We start from the raw sequence: 21120 nt of genomic DNA on the forward strand, positions 1-21120 counted from the left end.
TTTATCATTTTGATCTAGTATTGGAATTGGACTGAATGAGTTAATGCATATGTGTTATAAGCCTGGAAGCTGATACTCTCAAGATACTCTTTCATCAGACAGAACTGTTTATCTGTACATCTCTGGATAATTAAGTGGTTTCATAAATCGTCTGAGATTGTCTGTACATTGTAATTTGACAGGTGGTGGAATTAAATTTGAATGGAGAGCATTTAAGAGACTAAGCAGGGAGTTGGAGTCATTCTGAACATTTACACCAATGTGAGGTGAGTGTCTTTTCTGTTTATCTCTTATACAACGAGGGTGATACAGAAATGTTTATTATAGTGATCAGAGGATGTTTCAGTTTACATTTCAGAATGCAAATGTGACTGATCAAGATCTAACATAGATGATTTAAACTATCATAATGCACTTATAGGCACCTACATATCCTCAGTGTAGTAAAATATTTCATATGAGTTACTTTTGATTAATCTGAGGATGTTGTTTCATGGAAGTATTATGTATTATGGAAGTAATATGTTCAAAACATATTCAGTTTGAAAAGGAGAATCCAGTTTTGTTTTGTTTTTCAGGGCAAATCTCTACTTACCAAAAAATAAAATAAAGAAAGAATGAAAGCAAACACCAAAATCTAAGTCTGATATACTCATTTACTTTTCCATTATAAATAACAAATTTCCTTGCCCTTCATGTTCCTGTAAAGGTTTCAGAACAGCTCTCATGATGTTCTTGCATTTTATGGTGGTCATCTGTCTTCTGCTGGGCTCTTTTCAAGCTCAGAGTCGTGCTATTGAGGTAAGAACGGGCATAGGTAATTGGTGAAATGGAAAACTATATCAGCAGCAGCCTCCCGTGAACGCTTTCAATTTTGTTTCATTATGCGTAAACAGGAAATCTCTGGAAAGAGCTCTGAGGAGATTGGTAAGAAATTATTTTCATTAATATGACTTTGGCCATGAGCAGTATAATTAAAATCTTTATATTTTAATAAACTGACAATGGTTCTCAGATAACAGCACTGAACGAGATGATAAATCTGTGTCAGCTATAATCGAAAGGGCCAACAAACATGCAGGTAAGCGGACATGCTTTTTGTTGAATGTCAGCAGCTCAATAAAGAGAGGACATTGATCATTAATAAAGAGAGGAAAGGAACTGTCCTTGATGAGGAACGTAACATCTTACTTTTTGTATCTTAGTACTTTTTGTAATTTTGTCAGCAGTCCAGGGCTGTTCCTTCTCTGTAAAAGCTCATGTTGAGTCAATTTCTCTGCTTCATATACAGGACAGGGACTGAATGAGCCCTCGATCATGTTTGGAGACATAGCTGTAGCAACAGAAAGAGCCGATGATCCATGCACAGCTCGTGGGTGCAAATGGGAGAGAAGCAAAAGTGGAAAAGTCCTTGTGCCCTATGTCATCTCTGATGAATACTGTGAGTGACAGCTCTTAGCTCGCTCAACCTTGTACCGTAATATAACTGTTTTGGCCATTTTTTCATATCTGAACTCTCCAACAGCCTCCCAGGAGAAGGATGTCATTTTTCAAGGCTTGAGATCTTTTGAGGAATCGACCTGCATTCGCTTCACGCCTCGCGCAAATCAGAGGGACTATATAAACATAGAGTCTAATTCAGGGTAAAAATCAGATTTTTTCATTTATAAAACAATTGCTGTTGCTCTATATTTGTGCTTAAAAATTTACTGTAAAGCTTTGTATTAATCATGATTTTTAATATTTACAGATTTATTTACTGCAGACTCAATCCAATATTGTTTAGTAAAATGCAAATGTTCCATGAAATCAAATTATTATGCTAGCCTACAACTATCTATCACAGGAACAATGGACACTTGCTTAGTACACTTTCAGATTGAATCTGTTTAAATTTACATTTAGTTTTGTATTAAATCAGTTAAACTCAACTACATTTAGTCGAATAAAGGCTTTACATGGTATGATTTTATGTAGTACTGTAAATGTTATGCCTGCAAGGGGAAGTGGGTGACACTCTATTGTTTCCTGCTGGTTGATACTGGCATGAGCAAGCCACATACTGTAAATACAGGTTTGTCCAGGAGAATTATACTTCTAGTGTGTGTACTGAATTCTACATGTGTTGTTTGAATCCTTCCATTATGCTTGATCTGATCTATAGGTGCTACTCTTTTGTGGGCCGTCGCACAGGAGGTCAGACTGTGTCTTTGGACCGTGATGGATGCATCTCCCTGAATATAGTGCAGCATGAGCTGCTTCACACGCTGGGCTTTCACCACGAACACAACCGCAGTGACCGCGACAATCACGTCCAAATCATTTTTAAAAACATCATTCCTGGTACATCTGATTGGTACACATTTCTTCAGCAGGTTTTTTTTGTACACTGTAGTTGCAGATCTTCTCAATTAGGGTAGAGAACATTTTGCTGTTAAATGCAGCGAAAAGTCTCTAAAGCTTGTTTTTGAGTTTTTTAAGCAGAAATAGGGAATTAGAGAATTTATTTATTTTTATTGTTCTCCTTTGATTGCTCTTCACTGTAATAGGGCAGGAGTACAACTTTGACAAAATCAAGAGTAAGAACCTGGAGACTGCCTATGACTACAGCTCTGTGATGCACTATGGAAGGCAAGTTTTGCTGTAGTTTAGTCTCACAAAAACTATATTTTTATATTCTACATATTTTTTAAGTGGGAAAACCTGCAAAATCCGCAGTGTATCAAATACTTGTTCTTCCCATTTTATATATATGTCTATCTTCTGGTAGGGTTAACTACTAAAGTGTGCATCTTGTGTTTGATGCTGAAGTGTTTGTGTGCTTTCAGGTTTGCCTTCTCCAAGAACAGAGAGCCAACCATCATCCCTATTCCTGACAATAACGTGTCTATTGGCCGAGCTGTGAAAATGAGTTCAAATGATATTCTGCGTATTAACAAACTATACTGCAGTATGTCTTAAGACATTCCTTCTCTTATCAATTCATTTAAAGGGAATTTTGAAAGCTTTGTCAGCATAGGGGAAAAATGCTGTCTTCTTTGAATTGCATTGATTAGGAAATGCATTTATATTTTGTATGCATGCATTTATTTGTGTTATTGATTGGAAAACTTAAAAAATGACATTTCACTCTTCATGGAGGTTCATAATTTGGCATGTTGACGAGATTGAATGTTCTATAACATTCAGCTGAATAAAATAAATATTTGTCTATCGTACTATCCGGTTTGTGTGTGAGCTGGTGACCAGCCTTCTGTTTGTAAGCCATATATAGTGTCGCCTACATTGAAAGGTTTGCGCAAGGTCCTCTTTATTGAAATGAGGGTCTGTTAAATGGTGAAATGAGATGGAGCAAATGTTTCAGATTAATATGTAAAACCATGTTTGTGCAAGGCATCTTTTGAAATATTTCCACATCCTCTTTAGGAAGAAAAGGTGGTTAACTGTAGACCATAGAAATAAAAGCTTCCTCTTTGTAAACCAGGTTTGTGGTCTTCTGAGGGGACTAGGGAGGGATTGCAGTTTGAAAATGCTAATTTGGTTTGAAAATGTTTTCCAACAGCTTACACCATAAAGATATGAAAAAATTTTTTGATTGTGTTTCTGTTTTAATAATAAAAGTCTACAAGCATTTACCTATGGAAATAATTAGTTTGTAAATGGATCTGAGTGTTTGAGTGGATCTTTATTTAAAAATATAATTAAATATTATTTCACTTAATTACAAAGACCACTATGTATAATTTCTGTATAAAAACAGACAAGGAATGTGTATATTTATTTAATTTTTATTATTTATTTTATTTGTGTACATTTTTAAAATAAAATGTGCAAAATTATGTATTATTAATAATAATAAATTATATAATAATATAGAGCAATAATTGTTGGAGATTTTAACATTCACGTAGACAATACGAATGATGTGTTAGGGGCTGCGTTTACAGATTTATTAAAATTCCTTTGGGGTCAAGCAAAACGTCAGTGGTCCCACTCATCGTCTAAATCATACACTAGATTTAATTATATAATATGGAACCAATCCAACTGACATAGATATTATACCGCGATGATGTCACTGATCATACATGGTAACTTGCATAATACCTACTGCTGAAATTTGTCATGTTACGCCACTTTATAGACCAGGCAGAACAATCCTTCCAACCACTATAGATAGATTCTCAAATAGCTTACCTGATCTATCTAAGCTGCTAAGTGAACTCAAACAAACAGATGAATTAGAGGAAATAACTAGCAGTTTGAGCACCATTTTCACTAGTATGTTAGATATTGTTGCACCAATTAGATTAAAAAAGGTTAGAGAGAAAACTAAAGCACCCTGGTACAACAGTGCTACGCATGCTATCAAGAGAGAAACTCGTGACTTAGAGCGTGAATGGAAACAAAGTAATTTAGAGGTCTTTAGAATCGCGTGGAAAGATGTCACGTTATAAAAAGGCTCTAAAACAGCAGCCAGGGCTTCTCTGCAAACTAATAGAAAATAGCCAAAATAATCCAAGGTTTTTATTTAACACTGTGGCTAGACTAACAAATAAACAGACATCACTAGACCAAAATATTACGTTACAATTTAGTAGTAATTATTTTATGAATTATTTCGATGAGAAAATAGAAAGCATCCGAAACACAATTATAAATGTACAATCCTCTATATGGTGTCTTATGTTTCAGCCTCAATTATGGCCCCTCAGAACAACTACACCGCTTTACAACTATAGGACAGGAAGAGCTAAATAAACTTATCATTGCATCTAAACCAACAACATGTTTATTAAATCCAATACCCACTAAACTTCTGAAATAACTATTACCTGTAGTGGAAAAGCCTCTTCTCAATATTATCAACTCATCTTTATTTTTAGGTCACGTTCCAAGAATATTCAAGCTGGCAGTAATAAAACCAATCATTAAGAAACCACAATTAGATCCAAATAACTTTGCAGACTTTAAAATTACAGACCCATTTCAAATCTTCCATTTATGTCTAAAATATTACTTGTCTCCACTCAGTTGTGCTCTTTTTTGAAAGAAAATAATATTTATGAAAAATTTCAGTCAGGATTTAGGCCGCATCATAGCACAGAAACTGTGCTAGTTAAAATTACAAATGATTTACTTTTAGTTTCTGACCAAGGCTGTATCTCAATACTAGTTCTACTTGATCTTAGCGCTGCGTTCGACATTATAGATCATAAAATACTTTAAGATCACTAAATTCGAGGCTTCTGGTCATTCCTAGGATATCTAAGTCCACTAAAGGAGGGAGGGCGTTCTCGCATTTAGCTCCAAAACTCTGGATTAGCCTTCCCGATATGGTTCGAGGCTCTGGCTCGCTGTCACAGTTTAAAACTAGAATAAAGACGCATCTCTTTAGCCAAGCATTCACATAATGCTTAACTTCTATTCCTCTCTTGAATCAGATTGAATGCATTTAATACTATAAAACTTGAAGAGTCTTTAGTTTATTTGTTGCATACTTACAGTCATTACGTTCCTGTGTGTATTGCATGAATGGGTGGGTGGTTGGGCAGATAGTGTGTTTTGCGGTAGGTGATATGCAATGGCATATCACCTATACCGCAAAACACAATCGGAACCGTTGCCACTGACCCTGCATTACCGCGACAGTGGGGCTCGACAACCTTAGTCAAACAGGTTGGCGCGTATGGTTGAGTTGCGGAGAGTTTGGGTTGTGGAGAGTTTGTGAGGTTGTGGTTTTTAACATCTACTCCCGTGTAATAGAAATCATTATGAACATCAGCTATGCTAATTATTTCCCATCTGCCTTTCTGCTGTTATCTCAGAAAAATGGGTTCGTCAGCTCCAGTTTGTATCCAGCCTCACACGGAGACTTCACGTGCCCCAACACCTGTGATGAGACGACTAAATGCCTGTGAAGAAACGACTCAATGCCGGCGATATGTTATGCCCTAAATATTACATGATTAACTCAATATATTTTTCCATGTACTTTTCTGTAATGCACTTTCTGTAAAGCTGCTTTGAAACAATATGATCTGCTAAAGTTCAAACTGTGCATCAGAAAGAAAGGTGATTTTAGTGCTGATCTTGGGTTTACAGAGAATGGTCAAAAAAAGAGAAAATATACAGTGAGCGGCAGTTCACTGGGTAAAAATGCTTTGTTGATGCATGAGGAAAATGACCAGACTGGTTCAAGCTGACAGAAAGGCAACAATAACTCAAATAACATTACAACCAATGTCTGCAGAAGAACATCTCTGAATGCACAACACGCTCAACCTTGAAACAAATGGACTACAGCAGCGAGGACCACACTGGAGTTGCTTCTGTCAGCTAAGAACAGGAAACTGAGCCAACAATTGGAAAAACATTGCCTAGTCTGAAGAGTCTCTATTTCTGCTGCGACATTCAAATAGGTTCAGAATTTGGCTTAAACAACATGAATGCATGGATCCATCCTTCCTTGAATCAATGGCTCAAGTTGATGGTGATGATGAAATGGTATGAGGGATATTTAATTGCTACACTTTGAGCCCACAGCACCAATTGAGCATCATTTAACATCAGAGCCAGCAAAAAGTGAGCATGAGTAGTGATGAAGAGTAGTGTGACTGTCCATTCCTTTATGACCACCATGACCCATCTTCTGATGATTACTTCCAGCAGGATAATGTGACACGTCACAAAGCTCAAATAATCTCAAATTGATATGTTAAACATAATAGTTCACTATACCCATGGCCTCCAAAGTCACCAAATCTCAATCCAATAGAGCCCATTTGGGATATGCTGGAATGGTAGATTTGCATCATAGATCTGCAGCTGACCAATCTGCGCAGGAACTGCGTGATGCTTTCATATAAACATGGACCAAATTCTTTGATGAAATGCAAAATGTCAAGAAAGAAATCAAAACATTTAGGAGACATAACAGGAAAGGATACCTCCTCTAGTGGATTGGCAGACATCAACCCTAAAAGATTTATTTACAACATTACAGCATTAATTTTAAACTCAATGACTCATTTAAGCGTTTGTACAAATAAGCACATTTCTGCTTTTAAACCATGGTATTTTGGCACTGGATTCACGAAGGGTGGGTTATTGCACATAAAAGGAAGTTAAGGCTCTCAGAAGAGTATATAACTGTCAGCCCCCCCTGTTTGAGCCAGAACATTTTCTCAGAAAGCTGTCATCATGTATTTGGTAGTGGTCATCTCTCTACTCCTGAGCTCTGCTCCTGCTCAGAGTCGTACTATTCAGGTGAGAACAGACAAAAATATATCATCAATATCTGAAATGTAAAATGATAACATCAGCGTCATCCCAATGGGATCAGCTTTTCATTTCTAACCACTGGTTTCTAATACACATTTGTTTGAAATTCTAAAACAGGATTTAATTGAAAAGATCCCTGGGAAGACAGGTAAGATGCACAGAATGAAAAAAACTAACTTGTAATTTTATAGTGTTTTATTAATGATTTACTGATTCGATCTAAGGTAACATCACAGAGAAAGATGATATACCAGTGTCAACTATAACTGAAACCAACAAGCATGCAGGTATGACTTTGAAGGCTATATAGGCACATCTTTTGTGTTGCAGTTCTTGGCAGGTTCCTTGGCTCACCTCATCCTTTAAAACATTATATCACCAGAATCAACATACTGAATTATTGTGCATTATTCTATACCACGCAGGACTGGGATTGGATAAGCCTTTGATCATGTTTGGAGACATCGCCGTACCAAGAGGGCTCCAGAATGCAGATCAATGTACCGCTCGTGGGTGCAGATGGGACAGAAGCAGAGATGGATTAGTCTATGTGCCCTACGTCATTGCCAACCAGTATTGTAAGTGGCAATGTTAAATAAATTAGATATCATCTAACTGTACCACATGTTATGTTAACAGTCTATTCCTTTCACAGCTCCACAGGACATAAATGTGATTAAAAGAGCTATGCAGTCCTTTGCAGAGGTTTCCTGCATCCGATTCGTACCTCATCAAGGACAGAGGAACTATCTTCACATAAAGTCTAATTCTGGGTAAATCTCTGGATTCAGAGCTCCTTTCTATTCAATTTCTGTGTTTATAGAAAATGTGCTTTCCCTTCAGATAAATATACAACCTGATGTGTTATGTGGTCCACAGATGCTATTCATATTTGGGGCGCCAAAATGCAGGGCAGGTTGTTTCTCTCCAGCGTTTTGGGTGTGTCTATCACGGAACTGTGCAGCACGAACTCCTTCATGCTCTCGGGTTCCACCATGAACAGAACCGCAGTGACCGTGACAAACACATCCGAATCCTTTATCAGAACATCATTCCTCGTAATATTTTTTTTTTAAATATTATTTGGAGAAATGTTTGAAATTACAGAGCATTCCATACACATAATATGTATTTAAAATATATTATATAGAAATATGAATATATTGTATAAATAATAGTACTGTATATAGAATGGAAAGTAAGTAAATTAATATTAAGAAGTCATTAAGGTAAATTAGAGCAAAAAAAAAAATAATAATGCATGTTGCATGTTACATTTAGTCACAATTATTACATTGTCTAGACTCAATTAAACCTCACTGTGTTTTTACCAGGTTTACATTTACAGTTGTTAATACTTTCCTATGCACTGTGTAACAGAACAGCAGCACAATTTCCGTAAAGTAGACACCAACAATCTGGCTACCTCCTATGACTACAACTCTGTGATGCACTATTCAAGGTAAGCGTTCTTGTAGTTCAGTGAAATATTTAGGATTTTTTTTTTGTTTTTTTTTTTGGATATGCTAAAAACATAGTAAACAGTTTTCACTGTTGTTTCTTTATGTGTGCTGTTTAGGTACGCTTTCTCTATGAATAATGAGCCGACCATGATTCCCATTCCGAATGCGAACGTTGTGATTGGTGAAGCTAAACAAATGAACTCCAATGACATCCTACGCATTAACAGACTCTACTGCAGTATGTTCAGCTTTTTATTTGAATGAAAAACATCATTTTTTATTCAGTACTGATGATAACTCCACCTTAGACCACTATGCTAAAAAAGTATACTATGGTCTTTATAGTGGGATTTATTTTTAACTCTTAATCACAACAAACTCTTAATCGTGTCTTTCATTTCATATTCATTGGTTTTTATTTCTCAGGTTGAGAACCTGCTGCCGGGCTGTATGAAGAACATGTCTGATGGAAATGTTCATCAAATTTTTGTTTCCTATAGCATTATTTTTTAAGCTTTCCTTTTTGCACATCATAGTGTCAAATGATTTTACTTATCTCATTAACATCCTAAAGTCAGAAATCATTAGTACATAAGATAAGATAATGAGAATAATCAATGATATAAAACATAATGATGTTCTAGTATCAGATGCTTGCGACAAATCAACAAAGGAGCAAATCATGTAAACTCAAAATGTTCTTTAAAACAAGTGAAAAAAAAAATTAAACACCCCTATAATTGGTGACTTCTGGGTCTTTTTTTCGAGATGGTCCTCACTGCAGAACACAAAATCCACCTTACGTATATCTAAACCCACCCATCTCCACCCCTGATCCCTTTTCTACTGTATTTTTGATCAATAATAAATAATGTGCTGCCTTGGTGAGCAGAAGAGACTTCTATAATCAATAAAATGTGATTATTCCAAACTTTTGACGGGTATTAGTAAATTACTGATAATGCGATAACAGCAATGTTCTTAATCTTGAGTACGTTACAGTTACACAATTAACCACACAACGTCATGTTTAGCCATTTCCAAACCTTCTGCAGCTGGTCACGTCACATAAAAGAACTCAATGATGGCCCTTCTTCTCAACATTGCATATGTTTGACTGGTTGGAAGCATTGCTTAGCACACACAATGAGAGGAAAAGGATTTTGAGGATGACAGATGTAGGTGTGTAAATGACAGAACAATGTTGAGAAATGAAATGATAGTGAATTGGCTACAGGCACAAATATAGTTTGAATAGTGGCTATGACATATCCCTTTGGAAACAGATGTGACCACCTCACTCTAGTCATCAAATATGAGTAAATTATGAGTTTGTGATTTATAAAGTAAAACCTCAGCATGCCTCTTTAAAACATATGTTTGTGAATGTATGTTTTTAAAACATATGCTTTGAATGTAACAAGTAACATGCAAATGGAGAGAAGGAACACAGTTGAGTGGTTGATGGCTATCGACATCAGGATAAAAGGCAAGGTCACATGTGACTATGAGTCTTATAAAGCTGCTTTGAAACATTCAGGATTATAAAAGGTGCGATATAAATATGTAGCCTATATTACAGTATTGCCATTTTTTTCAATTACCCACAAAACCAATCAATATGCAACAATCTCCAACATGATCAACATTACATTTATGCATGCAGACACCATTCATCCAAAGTGATTTACAAGAGTATTTTGGATCAGCTCATCCCTGGGAATCAAACCCATGATTTTGGCAACTGTTTTAGTTATGTCAGACGTTGTATAATTGGGATAAAGCTCACAAAGAAGAATAAATCTTTATGCACAAATCCAATCTTTTGCCCACATCTGATTTTCTGGCCCGCCTGATGCTTTACTACGCAAATCACTATTATTATCGTTCTTGGTGTGAACAGGCCTTCAAGATGCAGTCCGTAGCTTGTTTGGGTTAAAAATGATCCAAAATACATATTTGAGAAAATACATAACCAGCCAGTGTTCAATGCTATATGCTCGCCTTAACTCGATTCAAAGTAAGCTTGTAATGATGTTTTTCATTCCAGTGGTACTGGTGGATTTCCGCGGGAAATTCGAGCATGTCTTTGCGTCATTACGTCATCTGTACACATAAAGAAGAGTTTCGGCTAGTATAAGCTATATTGCCTGTGAGGATGTTGGAGGTGGAGATTTAAAGCCTTTTCTCACAGCACTTGATATAATTAAACTTATCAGTTTGATGGCAGATCCAGAAAGGTTGAAACGACAATCACCGGTGACAACAGATTCACCCCGCTGTAAAATGCAAAATACTTGGTTCGGACTTCGGAGTGGCTACAGAAAAAAAGAGACTGCAACCGGTGCAAAAAACAAGGACACATATCGGAAGGACAATTACATGTAGTCACACAATGCTTGCTTACTACATGAACAATTTGAGAACAAAGTATAGTTTGCACGGTTTTGCTTGACATGATAACTTATAAGCGATTGTTAAATTTAATCAGCGCGGTTTACTGCAATGTCAGAACCAGAACAGAAGTGGTTGTTTCTTACTAGTTCAGATGACATTTTTCCGGTGAAAATTATTATGTTGGTCACATTTCCAAAAAGAATAATCTGTTAATCTGAATGTCAGTATCGACACGGTGATTGACAGCCTCACAGTCTCCTCAAACATTGTGTTCATCCACAGTGTGCCATGTCGAGGGTGTCGAAGTACAACTCACGTAAAGTTGATAATTCCGCGAATGACTGCAATTGTAAATTTCGGACAGAGATGGCGACAAAGCGGAAAAACACCAGACTGCAGCTTTAACCAACTGCAGGTAACTATTATTATTAAAACTATTACTCACAAATAAAATGTGTATCTACAGTACTTTTTGCTGCATTTAAACATTATATAACAATTCAACATAACATCATGTAACATAACATTATAATCAAGTAATTAAAGGACATTTTAGAAATGAGCAATGATTATTTGTTTATTTGATTATTATATGAGCAATGGTTATTTGCAAATAGTTTGTCTCTGTAGTGACATCTATACACAGGGGTTTAAATGTAGCAAGGATTCTCTTGATAACTGAACTCTAAATGAATGGATAATTACATTCAAGAAAGACAATTAATAGGAAACTTAATAGGATGACTGGATACTAAATGAAGTAAAGACTCTAACTGTTTCTAGTTTGTCAGCATGAGATGGCACCATACTGTGACAGGGAAATCCACACCTGTTCTTCAGTGAAGATTGAAGGTTACACAAGACTGAACTCACTGAGTAAGGAAAAAAAAAGACTTGCATGTTTATCATGTTTTCTTTGAACATTTCAACGATAATGTTTCTATTCATACCAGCATGTATACAGTTTTGAGCATTCTCCACGTCTGAACTTTTGACGGGAGATATGAATTCAGGACTCATAAATTGCTGCGGTCACAATTTCAAGAAAATTTAAATGCTTTTATATTATTAAATTTGCATAAAATATGATTCAGATTTTGAGCTGATAACTATAGATTTAACTATATGTTAGTTGACAACAGACAAAATTTATAAAATAGTTCAACGGAAAATTAAAACTCTTTTATTTAAACTCTTTAAGGCCCATTCACACCAAGAATTATAACTATATTATATATATATATATAATAGTGTCCACTCCAATGCACAATAATATTGTGTTTATTATAAGTGCACGCTGCAGTTCTGTCATCTCATCTGCCATTTTAAATGCTCGAGATCAAGGTTATATTAGGCATTATATAAGGTGATAAATAAAAAATATGTATTATTTAAGGTACAATATAAAAAATAATTTATGAAAATAACGTTTTTTAAGAAGAGATCCTATACGTTCTGATGCATGCATAAGTGTTGTTTATGACACATGCTCCTGTGAAGGGAATTTCACACCTGTTCTTTTTCAAACAAGGTTAAACAAACCTGAACTGCCCGTATTTGTCAAGATCATTTTGATACGGACTCGAACCAGGGTATAAAATGTGTTGCTCTATGAAGCTTGAGGGACTGAGGTGAGAATAGTGGTATGTTTGAGGTGTCTGTTCAAACATTTTCCCATTTATGAAGTTGATGGATGTTTTGAGCAGAATAGGAAATGAGGAAGGCAACATATTTATTGAAAACATAAATAGGTTTTGTACCATTTGATAAGGTTATGGTGTCCACCGGAACTTTTTATTTAATTTAAAAATTACACCTATCATGGCTTTATATTTTATTTGAGATTTCAGGTTTCACATGACCAATAGTGTACATGTAAATTCTGTCTAACCAAACTCCTGTGCCCTGGTTCTTTCTACAGGTCTTTTATCTCTCTCGTTATAGGTCTTTGACTGCCATGTTTGTGACAAGGGTTACTTTTGGCCTGTTGGCCCTGCTGGTCTTCTCCACCGAGGGGAAGGTAAAAGACAGAACTATACGTGCACACATGTAGTACTCTGAAAATGATGCATGCAATTTCTTTATATACTAATTCATGTAATATTGAAGAATGTAATATTCTTTTGACTTCCCTTAATGTTTAATATTTATTTTCCATGCTCGTGTTGTGTTTGGTGTTCTGGCTTAACTCACATTCAGCCTGGTAAGCCAAATATTGTAAATATGAGATTGTAAAAAAAAAACTTGAAACATTAAATAATTCAGCAAAATACACAGTTTTATGATGAATTAACTGAAGTAATAGTAAATGTGTTGATGTGTTTTTATAATAGTCAAGGACAAGTCTGCTGAGCTGTCTGTGTCTGAACTGCTGCACAGAGCCAACAGAGGCATTGGTATATACTCACTCACCACTTACTCACCAATAGACATCAATATGTTGCAATTGTCCTTCATTAAAAAGTCCCAAATTAACTGTTTATGTGTTAGTTCCTGAACCTGATGAGCCCAAGCTAATGGATGACATTGCTGTGAATGAGAAAAATGCTGATCCCTGCACCTCCTACGGCTGCCTCTGGCCCAAATACAGCGACGGCAAGATTTATGTACCTTACGTCATCGCCAACCACTACTGTAGGTCACTAATATTATGATTTATGTTTTTGTAGGCCAAATTCATAAAAGTACCCTTTGCATGCTGCTGAGATTTAATGAAATGATGTAACTCTCCACAGTAACAAACTCTGACCTCTTTGCCCTTTCAGCTTCCCAAGAGCTGCAGATCATCCAGCGTGGTCTGGACTCTTTCTCCTACAGCACTTGTATCCGCTTCTTCCCCCGCAGCAATGAGAGAGACTATATTAGCATTGAGTCTCGCAGTGGGTACATAACACAACCAAAACCACAACAGAACACAGAAAAAGTTTCAAGATAAGGCAGAGACAAGGCGAAGGCTATACAAAACTCAAAATGAATTACCATCAACATGTAATTTCTTGTGTTGAAAAGTAAATGAAGATGATGAACAGATGAAGATAATATCTACACTCTAAACAATGCTGGGTTGTTTGAACCCAAATTTGGATAAAATATGGACAAACCCAAATGTTGGGTTAAAGGTGCAATGTGCAACAAAGTTGAGTATCTATTAACAGAAATGCAATATGACATCCATAACTATGTTTTCAGTGGTGTATAAAGAACTTACTTAATTAGCCGTAATGTTTTTATTACCTCAGAATGAGACATTAATAGCTCCATAACCGAGGGAATCCCCTTCTATGAAGGTCGCCATGTTGTGACGTCATATTCCTACCGTAGCCGAACGCGAACAAACAGCGCTACAGAACGCGTTTCATCACTACCTTGAAAGAGAAGTAGCGGAAAGCTGGAAGCTAGCCTTACACTCCGTGAGTAGTGACTTTTCCCTTGTGAGTGGTGTAAAATATGTAGTTGGGATTGTTTCATGTAACTTAGTTCTCCCTCGCTGTGTTATGGGTTTGTTATGTTGGGGATAGATGTGCTGTTACGTTCGTGAGACAGCTGATGATTAGTATTCATGTCATTGACCGTAAAACAGTACGTTACAGGAATCACTAACCCGTCGATAGAGACTTTTACTAAAGTCTTTTATCACTAAAGTCGATCGCGAAGAATTTTAAAAATCAGAGAAAAAAAGCCTATTGTGTGTAGTAAATAGTATCTATGGGATGCGGAGATGACATGATTGTAACAGCGCGCGCACTTCCGACCTTTGGACTCATGCGATGCAGACGCGTCCCAGCTCAGCCACAGTAACAGCTCATATTAGCCAGCTAAACTACCCTGTTAGAAAAAATATATAGCTGCTCCCTCGCTGTATTATGGGTTTGCTACAGTATGTGGGGAGAAATGTGCTGCTGGTTACGTTTGTGAGACAATCAGCTGATTATTATTTTATTAAATTATATATTAAAACCCTTGATCCTCACCTGACTATGGCTTTGTAAACAGACAGTATTCATGATGTGGTTTATAATGGACTGTGGTACAGAAACAGTGACAATGTTACACACTCTTGGCTTACTCTGGCTATTCTCTGCTGTCTCAGCCGACGAGATGTTTGTCCCGTTTTAGCAACCGTAGCTTCTTCCAAAGGGAGGGGTGAGCAGTGGGCTGAGCCCTTAGTGCAAACCTGGTGCAAACTCGCAACCGAACCACTAGATGTCGCTAGAAGTCACACATTGCTCCTTTAAACAAATTTTAACCCAACTTCAACTTTCACTTTCAACTGTACATTTTTAATTGCATTTCTGTCCATATTTTACCCAAATTTGGGTTGAAACAACCCAGCATTTTATAGAGTGTAAGTTAGGCAAAAAGTCTTACAATTTATGGATCTCTGTCTCACAGATGCTACTCATACGTTGGTCGTCAGGGTTATGCCCAGACTGTGTCTCTGGCCCGTTATGGCTGCCTTTACCACAGCACTGTGCAACATGAGCTGCTCCACGCTCTTGGCTTCAACCACGAACAGACCCGCAGTGACCGTGACAATCACATCCAAGTCGTCTGGGAGAACATCAGTGATGGTATTGTTTTTGTTGAAAGAAGAATACATGTATATAGTGTTGTTAGGTTAGTTTATTTAATACAATAGATTTCTAGGTCCACGTGCAAAAGTTGTGTTTGCTCATCAGACATGAAGTACAACTTCGACAAAATCAACACCCTGAACCAAGGAACTCCCTACGACTACAGCTCTGTGATGCAGTACGAGAGGTGAGTGAGCTCAAGAGGAGAAGAGGTTTCTCTCAGTGTTCCAGATTATAATCTAACGGCATCTATACCACTTGCTCTATCAGATATGCTTTCTCCAAGAATGGCCTTCCCACCATGATTCCCATTCCCGACAATAATGTTGCGCTGGGCACATCTACTGAGATGAGCCAGAATGACATCATCAGAATCAATAGGCTCTACCAGTGCTGTGAGTGATTTCTCTCATTCTGGAACTCATGCAAAAGAACATAAAAATTACACATTATATTTGGTGGAAATTTGGACGTTTTAAAACATGACCAAAATTTCTTTATTTCACATGAAAATGTTCCGTTTTTTTATTAACATATTTAAATAAAGCTTAATTAAATGAAATTTGTAATTAAATCGTTTTTTTTCTCATTCATAGGAGCAACAGTACTTGCCTTCAGCACCCAGATCTGCAGCCCAAACAACAACAACAAAACTTCACTCAAGTATCATGGATGGTGTTGACTTCTGCTCTTACTTCACCAATAAATCACCAATAAATTTTCAAGAGAATATCAAACCCACTTGATTTCTGAGGACTCTGGCCTGACTGACTGTGTGACAAAAGGGATAATTCACACTAATTTAATAATTATAAAACAGTGTTAATGTTCCATTTTCTGATGTCTTCTATAGTTTGCTATTTTAAAAATGACAATGTAAAGAAAACAACATTATATTTTATTTAATTGACGTGGGAACATTTTAGAGTTTCCAGAAGTTCAGTAGGTCATACCATATTCCTAAATTTGAAGCTGATGGGTCATATTTGGCTAAAACTTTCATGCTTACGTCCGTAAACGCCTTTCCAACCCTTTTACTGTCTGTGGAATCACCCATTGTCAAAATAAAGAAACTTCAATGCTGTTGCACTGATTAACTTGCTTGTCATATTCATACCAAAAGCATAATTAAGAGTGTGTTTTGTTTTTATACAACAGTATAACATTTTACATCAATAAACAATAAATCATTTATTGAATAAATGATTCCCACCCACTTTTACAACCACTTTAAAAAAACATCAAAAGTAGTTGTAACCAGAGATATGGATTCTGGCCTCATAAATATCACAATTTCTGTAGTTGAGAGCTACAGATTTGACTATCTGTCAGAAATCTATCACAGTCATTTGATCTTATGATGTACACAACAGCATTCATTAATGTATCAGTTTATCATGAGGGATGTAAATTCCTTATTTTACTCAGTGAACAGATTTTGACTGTTGTGGTTTAATATAAACATGACACAAACATAATCTACTGTACATGGTTTTATTATTTTTTATTCAGTTTGAAAATTCATAAACCAGGAGACTAACATGTTAGAGGTAAGAGGTTGAATGATGTTGATCACAACAAACTCTGTAATGTCGGACATGACTGAAGTCTTTACCTCATCACTTGAGATTTGACTCTTCTTTAAAGGCTAAAGGTAGAGATCATTGAGATTTCAGACACACTAGAGTATGTCACTGATGTATGTTCTCATTCAGCTCACAACAAAGAGAATAGGCCAAACTGCCCTCTAGCTTGAGAGAAGAGAGCAGAACCTTATGTTTTCTGTTAAGATTCATCCAATGATGTCACGTGGAGCCTCTGAGCATGTGCCTGCATTACACTACAGTAGATTTGAATTGTCTAAAGGAAGACACGCTCAAACGAGGGAGCATCTCGGTCCCTTCTTAGGGAACCAGGGTTACATAAATAACCCTAAGATGTGCCTTTTCGAGGGAAGTCTGCGCTGAGTCAGTCTCTGTCACTATGGGGTTGTTAATACCAACTACGCCATGCTGACCAATGCCTGCCTGAGCACCGTGAAGGTCACCAAGCACAATCTTGTCTTGCTTAAGCACATATGGACTCAATGGGGCTTGACCCAGAGTAACCTAAATGCATCAGTAGCCAATTAGGACACATCCTGTAACAGCACAGCCTTGCTCCCTTGAAAGCTAAGTGTTATAGATGCAGAGTTGATCAAAGTACACAAATTCCGGTAACACTTTAAAATAATGGTCAGTAGTTAACAAGTAGCTATGCAGGAAGTAATAGGTAGTACTGCATTAACACTGAAGTTAATACTATTAACTAATATGGAAGCAATATTAACTAATCATTAAGTAATAGGTAATTTAGTACAAAGGTAGTTCTTTGGTAGGTATTTGATTGTTACTAAAGAAATATATCCTCATTGAGAACTGCTTATGAACTAAGAAATAATAACCAATTAATTACTAATCACAAAAGTAACATGTCTAAAAAGTGAACAATTGTGGAGGTTTTACTCTTAACATGGTCCTAACATTTCAGAAGCATATGCCTCAAATGGGTTCTTTGTGGAAACCAGTTTATGAAGTTTATACATCCCCCCAAATACATTAGCTAGGTTGAGATTGTGACCACTACTCTTGCCAGGATGGACGCATGTTTATTTAAAACTTAAACATAAAATAATCCTAATAAAGACAGTTTTTAAAAATAAATCTTAAATAATTAGGAAGTGATGCTGACACTCTCATGATTGGATTAGTTGACAATTATGAGCTCTATTGAATGTCAGTCACATATATCTCAGACTCCAAAAACCTATAACTTTATGTTACAGTAGCTGCCTGAGGAGGACTTCTCTTTAGCACATGAATATAAACATTGATGTTAACTTGTCAAAAACAATTTGCATCTTTAATGAAGAAATTGGCTGCATTTATGTTACGATAAGCGCAAAACCACATCTACCAGATTACAGTGTTTGTTAGAATATTAGTGCCTCACAGAACCTGTACAGTATGTGTCAAATATAAAATTAAATTACTTGTATCATTTGTGAAAAACATGTTAACTCCTCAATAACTACTTAAGCGTTACCTTGTCATCCCGCAGGAACTACTAGTGATGTGGCCCATTATTTTAAAGTGAAAAACATGTTAACTCCTAACTAACTACAAGCGTGTAAGCGTGTTTTTCACAAATGATACAAGTAATTTAATTTTATATTTGACACATACTGTACAGGTTCTGTGAGGCACTAATATTCTAACAAACACTGTAATCTGGAAGATGTGTTTTTGCGCTTACCGTAACATAAATGCAGCCAATTTCTTCATTAAAGATGCAAATTGTTTTTGACAAGTTAACATCAATGTTTATATTCATGTGCTAAAGAGAAGTCCTCCTCAGGCAGCTACTGTAACATAAAGTTATAGGTCTTTGGAGTCTGAGATATATGTGACTGACATTCAATAGAGCTCACAATAGTGAACTAATCCAATCATGAGAGTGTCAGCATCACTTCCTAATTATTTAAGATTTATTTTTAAAACTGTCTTTATTAGGATTATTTTATGTTTAAGTTTTAAATAAACAGAGAACATGCGTCCATCCTGGCAAGAGTAGTGGTCACAATCTCAACCTAGCTAATGTATTTGGGGGGATGTATAACTGGTTTCCACAAAGAACCCATTTGAGGCATATGCTTCTGAAATGTTATGACCATGTTAAGAGTAAAACCCCCACAATTGTTCACTTTTTAGACATGTTACTTTTGTGATTAGTAATTAATTGGTTATTATTTCTTAGTTCATAAGTAGTTCTCAATGAGGATATATTTCTTTAGTAACAATCAAATACCTACCAAGGAACTACCTCTGTACTAAATTACCTATTACTTAATGATTAGTTAATATTGCTTCCATATTAGTTAATAGTATTAACTTCGGTGTTAATGCAGTACTACCTATTACTTCCTGCATAGCTACTTGTTAACTACTGACCATTATTTTAAAGTGTTACCCAAATTCCTTACTTGAGTGAAAGTACAGATGCTACTTGTCAAATCTGTTACAAGTAAAAGTTGTAAGGACAGATTTTTACTCAAGTAAAAGTACAGAAGACATTTACTTATTACTTTTGATTACTTAAGTATCAAAAGTAAAAAGTAAATGTCAATGCATTATTTTATTATTGATGCATTGTTGTATGTAATACCTTATGCCTGCGTGTCTACGCTCATATCACTGTCAAATTTATTTCTAGAACACAGTTCCAGTAGTGGGATTGAATGTGAGATTGAATATGTGCACTCAATAACGTCCACAATGGTTTCGGACACCCAATTAGCTGTTCCCTCAAATAGTGCCCTATTTAAAGGCTTTCTTGGCTTTTAGTATGAATGTGTTAGCCTTACTGTTATACTGTATAAAATCTAGTGTGCTCCAAAAGAAAACAATGACAAAATTTGCATTCAGAAGACCAAACCCAATGTTGCAAATTAAAATCAGGTTGATGTCAGAATGCAACGCCAGATTGACATTAATCTCCAACGTTGTTTTGTGGTTGAAAATGAAAATCGTGTTGACGCCAGAAACCAACATCAGTCCGGTTCTAACGTCAACCCAACTTTCATTTCCAACCAAAATCCAAAGTCTGTCCTACGTTGGAGATTAATGTCAATCTGGCGTTGGATTCTGACATCAACCCGACTTTCATTAAAATGCAACCCCTGCAACCAAAATCATCCCCTGGCTGATATCACTGCTTTCTACTCAAGGACCTTGACAGTGGAGTAAAAAGTATGATATTTATCTTTCAAATGTAGTGAAGCTAAAGTGAAAAGTTTCCAAAAAAGTACAGATACTCAAAAGTGTATTTAAGTACAGTACTCAAGTGAATGTACTTTGTTAATGTTCACCTATAGGCAATAGGAAAAAAGCCTCAAAGCTTCCATGCTCAACCATTTCTGAAACAGGGACTCTGTTGCGAGGACTCTGTCTCTAGTGGTGGCTCAGACTGCCCAGAGCCCCTAAGAGCAGAGCAACCAGGGGAGACTATATACATAGCCTCAGCTAAAGTCATAGCATTACATCTAGCAGCCAAACATGGAAATAGCTTTAAGGCAACTCCAAATGTAACCCAACCAGACCTGAACACAAGCCTAAGGGAGCAGCAAACCAAAGGGAGGAAGAATTTTTCAGCTTGCAAGAATATCCAGACTAAATGAGCCGGAGAGAATGGGTCGCTAAACGGGATACAAACCATTCTGCAAAGCCCACTCTGACCTTCAAGTAGCCTTGCTTCACTATGACAGTTTGGGAAAGATGACAAATGAGAGAGTGGAAGTTGTTCATTTTGGATCGGAAAATAAATGCATCACAAAGAAAGCATTAAGCTCCTTCCAGAGCCGAACG

The 21120-nt window shown here is 36.4% G+C and overlaps 3 protein-coding genes across 5 annotated transcripts; all 3 read left to right on the forward strand.

Moving 5' to 3' along the window:
- Nucleotides 1-715: 715 nt before the first annotated feature.
- On the forward strand, nt 716-3054 carry c6ast1 (six-cysteine containing astacin protease 1). The gene is made up of 8 exons (XM_039691660.2): nt 716-801; nt 897-927; nt 1016-1081; nt 1292-1441; nt 1526-1643; nt 2165-2343; nt 2550-2631; nt 2829-3054. The coding sequence occupies exons 1-8, from the start codon at nt 727-729 to the stop codon at nt 2959-2961; spliced, it is 834 nt and encodes a 277-aa protein (XP_039547594.2). The 5' UTR covers nt 716-726; the 3' UTR covers nt 2962-3054.
- A 4110-nt stretch (nt 3055-7164) lies between these two features.
- npsn (nephrosin) lies at nt 7165-9494 on the forward strand. Its single transcript, XM_039691744.2, has 9 exons — nt 7165-7269; nt 7402-7432; nt 7509-7571; nt 7710-7862; nt 7940-8057; nt 8164-8342; nt 8665-8746; nt 8864-8985; nt 9174-9494. The coding sequence occupies exons 1-9, from the start codon at nt 7204-7206 to the stop codon at nt 9176-9178; spliced, it is 819 nt and encodes a 272-aa protein (XP_039547678.2). The 5' UTR covers nt 7165-7203; the 3' UTR covers nt 9179-9494.
- Nucleotides 9495-13065: 3571 nt separating this feature from the next.
- LOC120492893 (low choriolytic enzyme) lies at nt 13066-16811 on the forward strand. 3 transcript variants are annotated; one of them, XM_089129461.1, is made up of 7 exons: nt 13066-13183; nt 13478-13540; nt 13635-13778; nt 13910-14027; nt 15537-15715; nt 15824-15905; nt 15989-16121. In XM_089129461.1, exons 1-7 carry the CDS (start codon nt 13102-13104, stop codon nt 16119-16121), a joined length of 801 nt encoding a protein of 266 aa, XP_088985587.1. In that variant the 5' UTR covers nt 13066-13101. The 3 variants fall into 3 exon arrangements, with proteins under 3 accessions (XP_088985587.1, XP_039547470.2, XP_039547387.2); XM_039691536.2 differs by lacking the exon at nt 13066-13183 and adding an exon at nt 16315-16811 and having other exon boundaries at nt 13482-13540; nt 15989-16113; XM_039691453.2 differs by lacking the exon at nt 13066-13183 and having other exon boundaries at nt 13482-13540.
- Nucleotides 16812-21120: the final 4309 nt, after the last annotated feature.

The sequence above is a fragment of the Pimephales promelas genome, chromosome 1 (genome assembly GCF_988280905.1).
Source record: "Pimephales promelas chromosome 1, fPimPro1.hap1.1, whole genome shotgun sequence".
Taxonomy (NCBI): domain Eukaryota; kingdom Metazoa; phylum Chordata; class Actinopteri; order Cypriniformes; family Leuciscidae; genus Pimephales; species Pimephales promelas.

What these genes read in the sequence shown, in the direction of transcription:
- c6ast1 (XM_039691660.2), top strand. Translation starts at nt 727, where the DNA reads ATGATGTTCTTGCATTTTATGGTGGTCATCTGTCTTCTGCTGGGCTCT. An exon ending in AAAGAGCTCTGAGGAGATTG is followed by an intron (nt 928 to 1,015) that starts GTAAGAAATTAT and finishes AATGGTTCTCAG; the next exon opens with ATAACAGCACTGAACGAGAT. An exon ending in TTTTAAAAACATCATTCCTG is followed by an intron (nt 2,344 to 2,549) that starts GTACATCTGATT and finishes TCACTGTAATAG; the next exon opens with GGCAGGAGTACAACTTTGAC.
- npsn (XM_039691744.2), top strand. Translation starts at nt 7,204, where the DNA reads ATGTATTTGGTAGTGGTCATCTCTCTACTCCTGAGCTCTGCTCCTGCT. An exon ending in AAAGATCCCTGGGAAGACAG is followed by an intron (nt 7,433 to 7,508) that starts GTAAGATGCACA and finishes ATTCGATCTAAG; the next exon opens with GTAACATCACAGAGAAAGAT. An exon ending in CACATAAAGTCTAATTCTGG is followed by an intron (nt 8,058 to 8,163) that starts GTAAATCTCTGG and finishes TGTGGTCCACAG; the next exon opens with ATGCTATTCATATTTGGGGC.
- LOC120492893 (XM_089129461.1), top strand. Translation starts at nt 13,102, where the DNA reads ATGTTTGTGACAAGGGTTACTTTTGGCCTGTTGGCCCTGCTGGTCTTC. An exon ending in AGCATTGAGTCTCGCAGTGG is followed by an intron (nt 14,028 to 15,536) that starts GTACATAACACA and finishes TCTGTCTCACAG; the next exon opens with ATGCTACTCATACGTTGGTC. An exon ending in CTGGGAGAACATCAGTGATG is followed by an intron (nt 15,716 to 15,823) that starts GTATTGTTTTTG and finishes TTTGCTCATCAG; the next exon opens with ACATGAAGTACAACTTCGAC.